At 46.2% G+C, this 13,575-nt stretch overlaps 1 protein-coding gene across 2 annotated transcripts in view; it reads right to left on the bottom strand.

Annotated features, from left to right (window-relative positions):
* AVIL (advillin) overlaps window positions 1-13,575 on the bottom strand; it is a 176,611-nt gene that overhangs the window by 89,931 nt on the left and 73,105 nt on the right. For both annotated transcript variants that reach the window (XM_063952298.1, XM_063952297.1), the window contains exons 12-14: window positions 12,396-12,533; window positions 11,819-11,977; window positions 7,835-8,014 (exon numbers count right to left, since the gene is read on the bottom strand). In XM_063952298.1, coding sequence (XP_063808368.1) covers window positions 7,835-8,014; window positions 11,819-11,977; window positions 12,396-12,533 — 477 coding nt within the window. The remainder of the gene's footprint in view (window positions 1-7,834; window positions 8,015-11,818; window positions 11,978-12,395; window positions 12,534-13,575) is intronic.

Below are 13,575 nucleotides of genomic sequence, written 5' to 3'. Positions count from 1 at the left end.
CATCGCCGGCACCTCCTCCTCCGCTCCTCGGTGTCGTTATCCACAGAAGGCCCTGAGAGAGTCACCTCCTCACACAGCAGCAGCACGTTCGGGTCGGCGGGTGCAAGCCTCTTCCGCTCCCCGGCGCCTCCGTCAGGTGGACAGTGGACCGGCATCCCCCGAGGCCGTCCCTTCCCCACACAGCTGCAGCGTGCTGTGGTCCCCTGCCGGAGCCTCCTCCGATCCCAGTCCAGTAAAAAGTTAGTGAAGCGGGAGCGTGGCAGGCACCCATAGGCAGCTGCCTAATGCTGGCGCCGGCCCTGACACTGAGCAGTCCCCCAGGCAGCATGGTGCCTGGAGAGCTGCTGGGAGGGGAGCGACTTTATGTGGATCTGGGGGCAGGAGTAGCGTGAGGCTGGGGTCCGGCACACAGACAGGTGCGGGTGACGTGGATGTGGAAGTGGAGGGGGTTGCGCCGTTGTGGTGACGGCATCTGGCGGTACAGTGGGGGCCGGGTGTATGAGAGAGGTTGTGGGGCGGGCGGCAGCGGTTTGTGCGGCTGTGGTGCATGCGGCGTGTTGCCGTTACTGTGTCCGCGGCTGCAAGGTGACGCAGAGACGCGGGGCAGCAGGGAGGGGAAGCAGAGACGCGGTGCGGCAGGGAGGGGAAGCAGAGACGCGGTGCGGCAAGGAGGGGACGCAGAGAGGTGGGTCGGCAGGGATGAGACGCAGAGAGGCGGGTCGGCAGGGAGGGGACGCAGAGAGGTGGGGCGGCAGGGAGAGGACGCAGAGAGGCGGGCGGCAGGGAGGGGACGCAGAGACGCGGGGCGGCAGGGAGGGGAGGTAGAGACGCGGGGCGGCAGGGAGGGAATGCAGAAAGGCGGGGCGGCAGGGAGGGGAGGCAGAGACGCGGGGCGGCAGGGAGGGGAGGCAGAGACGCGGGGCAGCAGGGAGGGAATGCAGAAAGGCGGGGCGGCAGGGAGGGGAGGCAGAGACGCGGGGCGGCAGGGAGGGGAGGCAGAGACGCGGGGCGGCAGGGAGGGAATGCAGAAAGGCGGGGCGGCAGGGAGGGGAGGCAGAGACGCGGGGCAGCAGGGAGGGAATGCAGAAAGGCGGGGCGGCAGGGAGGGGACGCAGAGACACTGGGCGGCAGGGAGGGGACGCAGGGAGAGGACACAGACTCGGGGGGCGGCAGGGAGGGGACGCAGAGAGGCAGGGAGGGGACGCAGAGAGGCAGACGGCAGGGAGGGGACGCAGAGACGCGGGGGGCGGCAGGGAGGGGACGCAGAGAGGCGGGGCGGCATGGAGTGGACACAGATTCGGGGGGCGGCAGGGAGGGGACGCAGAGAGGCAGGGAGGGGGCTCAGAGAGGCGGGGTGGCAGGGAGGGGACGCAGAGATGCGGGCGGCAGGGAGGGGATGCAGAGACGTGGGGGGCGCCAGGAAGGGGACGCAGAGATGCGGTGCTGCCTGTGCACTCTCTCACCTGTGAAGTTGGTGCAGCATCCCCAGTACCAGGCGTGCTGTCCCCCGGCTCTTGTCTGTGGAGCCGGCAGTCCAGTCCCTGGGTGTGCAGTCTGGGTGTCTGGGGATGGTGGGAGGCAGCGTTTTCTTAGTGTGCGGAGGAGGTGGCGAGTGTCTGTAAGCGGCGCAGGGAGGCCTATGAAGCCGTCTCCTGCGCCGTCCGTCCCTCCTAATGTGTATTGCCGCCATACACATTAGGAGGGGCGGGTGGCGCAGGATCCGGCCGGGGAGGCAGCGGGAGCTGGCGCCGGGGGAGTGCGGAGGGCGGGAGGGATGGTGCGGCCTGCGGCTGTCTGGTTGGCCATGGTGCGGCCGGCGGGGCCCGGCCACCGTGTCCGTGCCGGCTGTGAGAGTGTGGGAGATGCTGGGCTTGTGCGGCGGGTGGGATAGGTGCTATGGGGTTAGCGGGTGTGTGTGCTGGTCCGTTATGCATCGGGTCTGGGGGTGTCAGGGCCGTCAGTGGCTGCATGTGTGAGCTGGTGGAGGGGGGTTTGGGGGTGTGTGGTGCGGGAGACATTGGGGTGTAGGTGCCAAGGGAAGGGTCCATGGTTACCTGGCACTGTGGTGGGTCTATCCCCTGGTGGCTTCTGTGTGGGGATGGTGTCCGGATTCTGTGGCTGCTGCTCCCGTTCTGCTAGTGGTGTGCTGGGACAGGGCAGGAGCTGCTAACTGCAGCCAGCCCTGTGACTCCACCCAGCGTTAGAGGGCCAGGCACAGAATCACAAGGCAAATATATAGGAGATTTTAGTATAACTGACACCTCAGTGTCCACCCTGCCCGGTACCACCCTCCACTGTCAGGCCCTGCCCTCTCCCTGCTGTTTTGACTTCCAAAATTAACTCCTGCGTGCTCTCCATCGCTCTCGCAGAGCACAGGGGGCCCATTGAAAATCTTGCTATGGGGCCTTCAAAGGTCTAGTTACGCCCTGTTGGCACTAGGAGTATTTTGGATATCGTTTTTTTTCCATATTTTTGAATATATGTTTACCATAATGAGATATCTTGGGGATGGGACCCAAGTCTTAACACAGAATGCATTTATGTTTCATATATACCGTATACACATACCGTGAAGGTAATTTTCCACAATATTTTAATAATATTGTGAACAAAACAAAGTTTTCAACAGTGGCTAGCTCGACACTAGAAATAGGTCTACACGACCATTAGGTCGACATGAACAAGGTCGACATGCAAATAGGATGACCTGAGTTTAAAAAAAAAAAATTGAACTTTTTCATACTTTACGATCCACGTGGACTATGACAGGGAACGGTAACCTGTGCCGAGCGCAGCGGTAGCGGAGCGAGGGGACACAGTGCACTAATTAGGGATCCCGGTCACTTTACGAAGAAAACGACGCAAACCCCCCCCAGGAAAACTCATGTCGACCTTTTTTCATGTCGACCTAGTTCATGTCAACCTAATGGCCACGTCGACCTATTTCTAGTGTCGACCTAGCCACTGTCAACCAACAGCTGTTGACCTAATGGCTGTTGACCTAGACACTGTCAACCATGAGTCCCAAACCCGATTATAAGGTACCGTGTGTGGAAATGCTACAGTAGTGCAGATGGGGCAGAAATAACATGTGCGGAGAGCGTTAGATTTGGGTGGGGTGTGTTCAAACTGAAATCTAAATTTGCAGTGTAAAAATAAAACAGCCAGTATTTACTCTGCACTGAAACAATATAACCCACCTAACTCTATATCTCTCCGCATTTTAAATCTGTCCCCCCCAACCCTCCCCCCCCCCCAAACCTGCAGTGCCCATGGTTTTGCCCATTAGAGAACAATTTTGCTGCTGCGATCAGGTCTGAATTAAGCCTTATCTTTAATGCACACAATTATTAAAATGTTTGTATAAAACTATCTTCAGGTGTACTCATGTGTATGAGTAGTATATGAAACAGATGAATTTTGTGTATATACAAAAACTTTTTGTTCACAATATTATTAAAATACTGTGGAACATTATCTTCAGGGTATGTGTATACGGTATATATGAAACATAAATGCATTCTGTGTTAAGACTTGGGTCCCATCCCCAAGATATCTCATTATGGTAAGCAAATATTCCAAAATATGGAAAAAACGATATCCAAAATACTTCTAGTGCCAAGCATTTTAGATATGGGAGACCCATCCTGTATATTACATTGCAGATTTTGTTGATAGTGGAGTGTGCTACTGTGCAGACTCCATGTTGCTACTCTTCAAGGGAAGCTACTTTCGTTGTACCAAGATGGCCACCAACGTTACTACTGACCATGTGCAGAGCCATCTTGAGACTGTGTGAGAGTACCACAGTGGAAGACTAAAGTAGTCTTCCACATAGCTCTAGAACCTGTGATATAGACAATGTTGTATCATCCTGTGCCACTGCCTGGTACCTACATACACTCACCGTCTGTATAACACGCGCTCCGCTCTACCAGTGTGTATAACAGTGAGTACGGAAGTACCTGCTTTATCTTTAACCAATTAACTGACAAATATTCTTTCCAAAAACCGCTCAGAAATTGTAGAGATTCTCTTTTTATGATTGAATTAGGTTAAGAATATTTAAATAAACATTGTCCAGAACTATTTTCTTTTTATATATATATATATATATATATATATATATATATATATATATGGTGCAGGGGGATGAGGTATTTGCAAGCGACCAAAGGTGTCGAATTAATAATGTAAAACCAGGTAGCACATCGGTCCTGAACCTTTTGGAACCACTACAATGGAAGGACACCTACAGGTGGGCCACAATTGATGTGCAATCCTTATACACCTGCATAGAGCATGAAAAGGACATCGAGGCATGCAACAATTTCCTCTTTTTGGACCCTCAAATTACAGAAGATCATAGACTGTTTTTATGTAAGCTCATGAATTTTATACTTAAACATAATTATTTTACATTTTTAGATGGGTTTTATCTCCAAATATGTGGAACAGCCATGGGCCCAATTTTTGCACCGAGCTTTGCCAATTTATTCATGGGACAATGGGAGAACTAATACATTTTTACCAACCACCCATACCAACAAAACATCATTTTTTATAAACGTTATATAGATGATATTCTAATAATATGGGAAGGAGACCAGTTGAGTTTTAAATAATTTTTAACCTATATTTCGGACACCATGAACCTTAAGTTTACGGCCAATGAGGATATAGAACGGATCGAGTTCCTTGACCTTGTTCTAACACACTCAGGGGAGGAAATCATCACAAGCAATTACATAAAGAAGGTGGATATGAACAGCTATGTTCATTACAGGAGCAATCACCGTCAACAATGGAAGGACAATATCCCCCTCTCCCAATTCAATAGAATAGCGCGGAATTGCAAGAAGACTGAGGACAGAGACCAACAACTTGAAGTGTACAAAGGAAGATTTAAGGAAAAGGGGTACCCGACCCGACTCCTAGAAGAAGCTACTATCAAGACCAAAGTTTTAGAAAGAAGGGACCTTCTAAAGTACAAACCTAAGGACACCAAGGAGGAAACAGTCAAGTTTATTACTACGTACAGCAGACATGAGAACCTTATCAAGGATGTCCTCAAGAAACATTGGAACATATTGCTAATGGACCCTATCCTAAAAGACTACCTCACTAAGGAGCCCAAAATGGTCTTTCGTAAATCCCGGAGTCTAAAAGACCTAATAGCCCCAAGTATGCTGAGGAATCCAGAAGTCGGAAACATTATGCCTAAATGTGTAGGAAGCTTCAAATGTGGTCGGTGCAATATTTGTAGATATCTTCATCCGAACAGGAAATCATTCCACAACATTAAAACTAATAAGGAATATCGGATTAAACAATTCATCAATTGCAATACCTTATCGGTGATATATCTTCTGGAGTGTCCATGCAAAATAAAATATATTGGGAAAACCAAGAGAGCCCTCAAAATACGCATCCAGGAACACGTCAGGAATATCAAGAACAAAGTCCTCACCCATGCAGTATCCAAACACTTCAACCTTTTTCACAACTCGGATCCAGAGGCGCTAACATACAAAGGTATTGAACTGGTAGCGCTAGGAGATAGAGGAGGAGACCTTTTGAATCTTCTTTCCAGGAGGGAGATGTACTGGATATACGAACTGAATACGCTTCATCCGGATGGCTTCAACGAAGGATATGAGATAGCACCTTTCCTGTGATGTAAGAAATCCCTCTTCTCACGTTTTACTCCTGCCTCTAAAAATCCCTTTTTTCCGCACGAACACCATACTGACCACTTCTATATGGGCCGACCTTAGAAGTTGAGCAACGACTCGACCTGGCCAGTACCTGGATGGGAGACCCCCAGGGAATACCAGGAGTGCAGTGAACATATCGGGAACTGCCTTAGTTATCAGGACACTAATACGCTAAAACTCACACTCTCTCTCACCATTAGCATATATACTTCTTAGACTCTTTTGCTAGGTTTTCCAGTTATGCATCCTTCTTGGCTTTTGGGAATTTCAATTGGTGTCCATTGTGTTGAGAGACCCCGTCTCTAACCCAGCCCTAAACATTACAACCACACCTCCTTGGGGACGCCCAACACCGTCCGATCTTGGAAGCTAAGCAAGGCTGGGCCCAGTCAGTACAAGGATGAGAGACCTCCTTGGGAGACCTGGTGTTGTAAATCCGGAGGCGCTAAGGGATCAGATCGGGTTACCACAGAAAATAATGGATGATGTCTTTTCCATAGCACATATGGGCATCCCCATGACCTACTTCACCACGCTTACCTAAGCACTACTCACTATTCCCACCCTTTTCTCGCAGGAACATCTTTCACGGAGTCCCATCCAGCTCATTTTGTATATAAGCTCCATAATATGTCCCATAGTGGCATTATCCACTTACTTTAATTATTATCCGTCTGCATCTTAATTTTCAATGCCGTACTTATTTTACTTATTTTATTATGAAACTTTACAACTAGTTCGCTATCCCCATCTATTTACTTGCTTTTCTCCTTTTTTTCATGAATTTCCAGGGGAGCCGCACCACCAATATGCAAATTACTCCAAAAGATCACGGATGCATCCTTAACCCTTGTAAAAGTGCATCAGAATAAAGAAACACACAGACCGCAGCATATTTATTCTTCCCGCGGCAGGACTATGACTCAATGCTTTTTTGGACAACCAAAAAGATGGCCGCCGCTCTCGAAAATGACAGCCACTAGAGACCTTTACCGCATTGTGCCCAGCTGGCGCATGCGCAGAACGGATCTAACACCGCCGGATGTGGGGCGGACGTGGGGCGGACTTACCCGTTTTCTATGTTTTTTCAGCACTAGAATGTCTCGTTTTTAACAATGAACATAACAGCAGGTTCCTCTATTATACCAGTTCCACATTTATTTGTGTATCCATGTACTTTGACCATATGACAACACTATATCAATTACAAACAGGAAGTGATGTTGACAACACCTCCCTCAGTTATGAGGTATAAATATGCTCTGTCTCTAGCCTCTCACCACCCCTTGATGAAGTCCATGAGGGACGAAACGCGTTGGGTGCTACTCTGATTTTACCTCAACCACTGAAGTTAAGCTACCTCTCCCCCCTTTTTTATCTTTTATCCTGTGCATTTTATACCTTTATCTTTCATGTTTTTATGTACCTTTTTATGAATTTTGGCATATGTGTTTCTGATTTTTTAATTGTTATTATCTTACATAATACCCCTTTCTAGTGCTTTGTCTTCTGAAAATAAATTTTATGTTTTTATAGCTACCTGGTTTTACATTATTAATTCGACACCTTTGGTCGCTTGCAAATACCTCATCCCCCTGCACCATTTTCAAACTTCTAGGCATATATACCAGTGCCTATATACTTTTTTGAGGTTCCTAAGCTGACGCCCTAATAGTCTGGAGGGAGTGTCCACCAGGTTATGTTTTGATAATTATTTCAGAACACATATTTTCCGATACTGTTGTTTATACCTTAGATACTACGTCTGTGGCGCTGCTAGCTTCTTTGGTACATATATATATATATATATATATATATATATATATATGAAAAAAATCCTAAAAACATCTGTGCAAACATTGATGGGCAGAACATCACAACCATCACGACTTCCGTTTTCCGGGCATCAAGTCTCAGTAGCCCCCGGAGCCCCTCACCTTTTTTTACATTGTCTGCATTGTCTACATTTTACTTTGTCTGCATCTTCAAGTCTGTACACACATATTTCCATCAGATTTCATATACAGCATCATGTGATGTGAATACTGCAATAAAGGCCGGGCTGCCATACATTGGTGTACTAGCTTTCTCAGACAGCCCTGCTAGCCCATGCTTACCTTTCCATACCACAAGAAATGCTCTGTCTGTGTCTTTAGCAAGAACACATCATTGGAGTTGAGGGAAGAGGAGAATGCGGGAACTTCCACTGCTTTGGTGTTTGAGGGCTCCGTGCCATGAATCTGGAACAGCCTCACAGGTGGCTCAGGCTCCTGGCTTCCCTTTCGGGACGTACCACCCTGCACAGCAAAGAAAACACACAACCAGTAAGGAAGCTTACCTGTAGTTTCTTCATGCATGCAAACCAGTATATTATGATACTAATTGTTACTAATCAAATTGTTGTACTTCATTGCACTCCATGGTATTCTCTTCAAAGCAAATACATTGTCTACTCTCCCTGAAACCCACCCCTCTGTATATATTGCTGCCTCAATTATCCACACACCTCTTATTAACACTCATTGGCTTTTTACTCATCTGTGTACTTTAACAATAACATCCACAACTGGACACCATAAAAAAACATTCACAAACCTCATACAACTATATCTACTTCTCTCTCTTACTGCTATTAGCTGGTGACATTTCACCTAATCCAGGCGCCTAACACCTGCCCCACTCACATTCACCTGATTCACAGCAATACAGATATACAGCTAACCTCATATACATCACATGTCTCCCATCACCCTCCAAATCACTAAAATGTGGCTTATAGAATGTACGCTCTGTTTGTAACAAACTAACATCTGTTCATGACCGCTTCATATCTAACAACTTCAACCTGCTGGCTATTACAGAAACATGGCTCATACAACCAGACACGGCCTCCCCTGCGGCATTGTCACACGGTGGTCTCCACTTCACAAACAGCCCCAGGCCTGGTAATAATAAAGGAGGTGGGGTTGGATTATTACTATCCCAATCTTTCGCATACACAGTTCTGCAACAGGTACCATCACTCACATTTACATCATTTGAAGTACATTCTATCAAAATTTACACTCCTCTTTCTCTGCGTGTTGCAGCTATGTATCGTCCACCTGGGCAACCCAAACAATTTCTAGATGATTTTTCTGCCTGGCTCCCTCACTTCTTATCCTCTGACTTCTCCACCATTATCATGGGAGATTTCAATATTGCCATTTCATCTTGGATGTCATCTCGCCACCTCAAATTTAATATTTCCAAAACAGAGTTAATTATATTTCCACCGACCAATAGCAGTTACCAACCTGATATTTCTATCACTGTTGAGAACTCTACAATCAACCCTACACCACAAGCTCACTGCCTAGGTGTCATAAATGACTCACAACTTTCCTTTGCTCCCCACATTCAATCTGTCTCAAAATCATGTTACATGCATCTAAGAAACATATCTAAAACACGATCATATCTTACACAAGACACTGCTAAAACCCTAATCCAAGCTCTCATTATTTACCGCATTGATTATATAAATAGTCTTCTTACTGGTCTTACTAAGAAGAGACTCTCACCATTACAATCCATTCTGAATGCAGATGCGCAGCTAATATTCCTTGCTAGACATTCATCATCTGCAGACCCACTTTGTCAGTCCCTCCACTGGCTACCGGTATTCTACCGTATTCACTATAAAATACTGTTACTTACATACAAGACTATTAACCATACTACACCAACATACATCTCTTCACTTATCTCAAAATATCTCCCAACCCGGCCACTTCACTCTTCACAAGATCTACGTCTCTCATCCTCACTTATTACTTGCTCCCATGCATGATTACAGGACTTTCTGCAGGCTGCACCCACTCTGTGGAATGCCCTACCACGTACAATAAGACTCTCCTCTAGTCTTCAAACCTTCAAGCATTTCCTGAAAACTCACCTATTCAGACAAGCTTATCAAATTTCAGATCCGATCACATTACCTTCATAGCTTTCCTATCCAATGATATCCCCACAGTACAGTACACACATATCCCCCACATATTTTCTTTCTTCATGCTCCCGTCCTCCTGACCCTGGTTCATCACTGCTGTGATATCATGCAGCCCACCAAGAACCTTTGCAGTCTGGTGGGAACTACTGTATGAAATAGATAGCACCTACCCTCTTGTATCAATGCCTATTTCCCGATAGATTGTAAGCTTGCGAGCAGGGCCCTCCTACCTCTATGACTGTTTTTACCCGGTTTTGTCTTCTAATTGTGTCCAGTAAAGCGCAACGGAATTTGCTGCGCTATATAAGAAACTGTTAATAAATAATACTACATGGATAGTACTATTATACCTATTATTTTCTTTAATGGAATTAAATAATGGAATCAATAAATACAATATGTTAAAATATTTACAAATAGTTACATTTTTGAACAGTATACAGATTACCATAATATCCAAGAAATATTGGGAGCTGATTCTGAGGAAGGAGCAAAGCAAAAAAGCGCAAGTTACTGTGCGCCTCGGCAAAACCATGCTGCACTGTAGGGCAGATGTAACATGTGCAGAGAGATTTAGATTTGAGAGGGAAGTGTCCAAACTGAAATCTTAATTGCAGTGTAATAATAAAGCTGTCTAACATTTGTGGGCCACATGTAAAATCTGACAGTGTTTACCCTGCATACAAAAATAAATGTATTTGCACTCTTGTATTGTAACATGGGGGGTTATTCAGAGTTGTTAGCAAACCAAAAAAGTTAGCAATTGGGCAAAACCATGTTGTACTGCAGGTGGGGCAGATGTAACATGTGCAGAGAGATTAAAGGTGCATAAAAAAAAAATGAGCAAAGTCACTAATTTTCACCCTTCCTGAGCGATGTCGCTCATTTTCTCTGCAATTGTGTATGCCGCCGCCGTCCTGCGATGCGCTTCTCTGCTGGTTGTTAGCGACCCTCGCCTTCAGCCATGCAGGCAGCTCAATCTGGACTGTGGTCCAAGAGCTGCCTACACGGCCCGGCCGCTGCGTGACGTCACTGAGCGATATGAATACCATATCGCTCAGTGTGTATGCCCGGATGCCGAATTCTAATTCTCTTGTATATTTGAGATCTCACACATTACTTGATTTCAGTCAGTTTTGGGATTTTTTTGCCTGTTCACTGGCGTTATATTTTATGTACTGATTGTGCATTGTTTGTATTCACAATGCTCAGCATTCATTTTGATGTTTCTGTTTATTTCTTGTTATGATTTGAGCTACAAAAAGAACTATCGGTTTTGGACAAAATTAAGAACACTGGGTGTCATTCCGAGTTGTTCGCTTGTTGCCGATTTTTGCAACGGAGAGATTAAGGCAAAAATGCGCATGCGCATGGTACGCAGCGCACATGCGCTAAGTATTTTTGCACAAAACTTAGTAGATTTACTCACGGCCAAAAGAAGATTTTTCATCGTTGAAGTGATCGGAGTGTGATTGACAGGAAGTGGGTGTTTCCGGGCGGAAACTGACCGTTTTCTGGGAGTGTGCGGAAAAACGCAGGCGTGCCAGGATAAAACGCGGGAGTGTCTGGAGAAACGGGGGAGTGGCTGGCCGAACTCAGGGAGTGTTTGTGACGTCAAACCAGGAACGAAACGGGCTGAGCTGATCGCAGTGTAGAGTAAGTCTCGAGCTACTCATAAACTGCTAAGAATTATTAATTCGCAATTCTACTAATCTTTCGTTCACACTTCTGCTAAGGTAAGATACACTCCCAGAGGGCGGCAGCCTAGCGTGTGCAATGCTGCTAAAATTTGCTAGCGAGCGAACAACTCGAAATGAGAGCCCCTGTTGGAACCTTTACACAAACTTATCCTGAACTCATTGTGGTTTTCCATCAATTTAATTTTTGCAATTGTGCTATTATTGTGTATTATGTGTTAGCGCAAATTACTGAAAGAGTTTGAACTTATTTAGAATATGTAGAGTATTGGGTTTCTTATTATCACTTATTGTATTATGTTTATACAATTAGCAGAACAATGAATCATTGGGTATTACAAGTAAATATATAGTTGAATCATTACTGAAGAGTTTATCTATAGGTACATGGAAAGCACAGTAGCAAGTGTTACCTCAAATATGACAAGCTTTCCTTTGAAGATGGCCATGAAATGTCGGGGCTCCTTCCCCATGCACACTCGCACCTGCACTGGTTCCCCATTGAAATCCTGGTCAAGCTGAACAGCTAAGTAAGCAGAGGCTGCCAGTTCGTCTTGCGATGCGTGACGACCCTGCAGTATGGAGACCCGGGGGACATGCAAAATGCTGTGAGACGGTCTGTGCTGTGTTTCCACCATGCTTTTCAGAAAGTGTTAATAGAGAGCAATAGAAATTTAGGGGGACATTTACTAAGCAGTGATAAAAGTGGAGAAGTGAGCCAGTGGAGAAGTTGCCCATGGCAACCAATCAGCACTGAAGTAACAGCTATAATTTGCATACTATAAAATTATACAGAGCTGCTGATTGGTTGATAGGGCATCTTCTCCACTGGCTCACTTCTCCGCTCTTATCACTGCTTAGTAAATGTCCCCCTTAGAGCATTACAGTGGAACCATGGAGTTTTGCAGAGGGTCTGATGTCTTTTGTAGCAAGCTACAGACCAACTGAATGCATCATTGACTGTCTCTAAAACGCATATGTCACACTTACCTGCCATATGTAGAGTATATAATGTGGTTTCTTGTTCACATGGTATGTGTAGAGTACAAGATAACAGTCACCACCGAAGAAAAATCCGTACCACTGCTTTTCTACTGGTGCTAAGTCCAGGTTCTCAATCCTCCACACCTGGGAAAGCATCCGTGTCAGTATTGTATAGCACTTCTATACAGCGAACCCCTTTCCCTAATACAAATCCAGGATTTTCATTTTTGCTGATTATAGGCCTGATTCAGAGGTGACGCTGCTGCATACGCTCCTACATCTATTGGCGAAGTCACTGGACGATAACATGAAAATGCTAGATTCACCTTGTGTACTAACGAGCACCTGAAAGTGCAGATATTGGGACGCCCACAGATAGTGGTCATGCCAGCTGTAACAACGGTGGTGATTCAGGCACATCATCATTGGTGCAGCATCGTGCGCACCATCGACACTTGCACCTGCCCTATGCCACTCATCAGGCTTCCAGGCCCTGTTACCTGACATGGTGCTGGCGCTTTCAGGCTTTAGGGGCTCCTGTGGGCTACCTAAGACACCCCTGAGTCTTGTATCTGCCAATAAGCTGGGTGGTTGGCACATCTCTGGGATCATTTGTCATAATGGTGGTGCATGGGTGCCACCATCTTGATTCCTGTCAACTGACTCTCTGATCACCAACCAAAAGCTGCTCTAGGATCAGCTGTCTCAAGGAGCCTATCAGGGGATATAGCTCCCAATTTAAGGCTGTTCTGGTGAGCAGATCAGTGCTAGAACAAATTCACTTCTGTGACTTGCTACTGGCTCACGGCCGCTATTCTTTGGTGTGTTCCGTTTCCTAGTTGTGTTCCTGTCTGCTAGTAGTAGTCTCCGTTCTGTGCAGTGCACTTCAGTCTGCAAGTATCAGTATCCATTCTACTCCGTGCACTTCAGACTGCAAATATTAGTATCCATTCTGTGTAATGCATTCCAGTCTGCAAGTACCAGTTCCCATTCTGTGCTGTGCATTCATCTAGTGAGCACAGTGGGGTGCATTCCACTCCTCAATACTCTAATACTATAGTGAGTGAAGCACTATATGCTCCATGAGAGTGACATGTGTATTAATAGTATGACTTGCTCTGGTCACTAGGTCAGGGCCATGATCTGATAATTTTGCAGCATAGTTCATCCACCTCTTTACCAAACC

This window comes from Pseudophryne corroboree, chromosome 2 (assembly GCF_028390025.1).
Source record: "Pseudophryne corroboree isolate aPseCor3 chromosome 2, aPseCor3.hap2, whole genome shotgun sequence".
NCBI classification, from domain to species: Eukaryota; Metazoa; Chordata; class Amphibia; order Anura; family Myobatrachidae; genus Pseudophryne; species Pseudophryne corroboree.
Note: the sequence above shows the minus strand (reverse complement) of the source record. Positions and strands in the feature narration are given on the sequence as shown.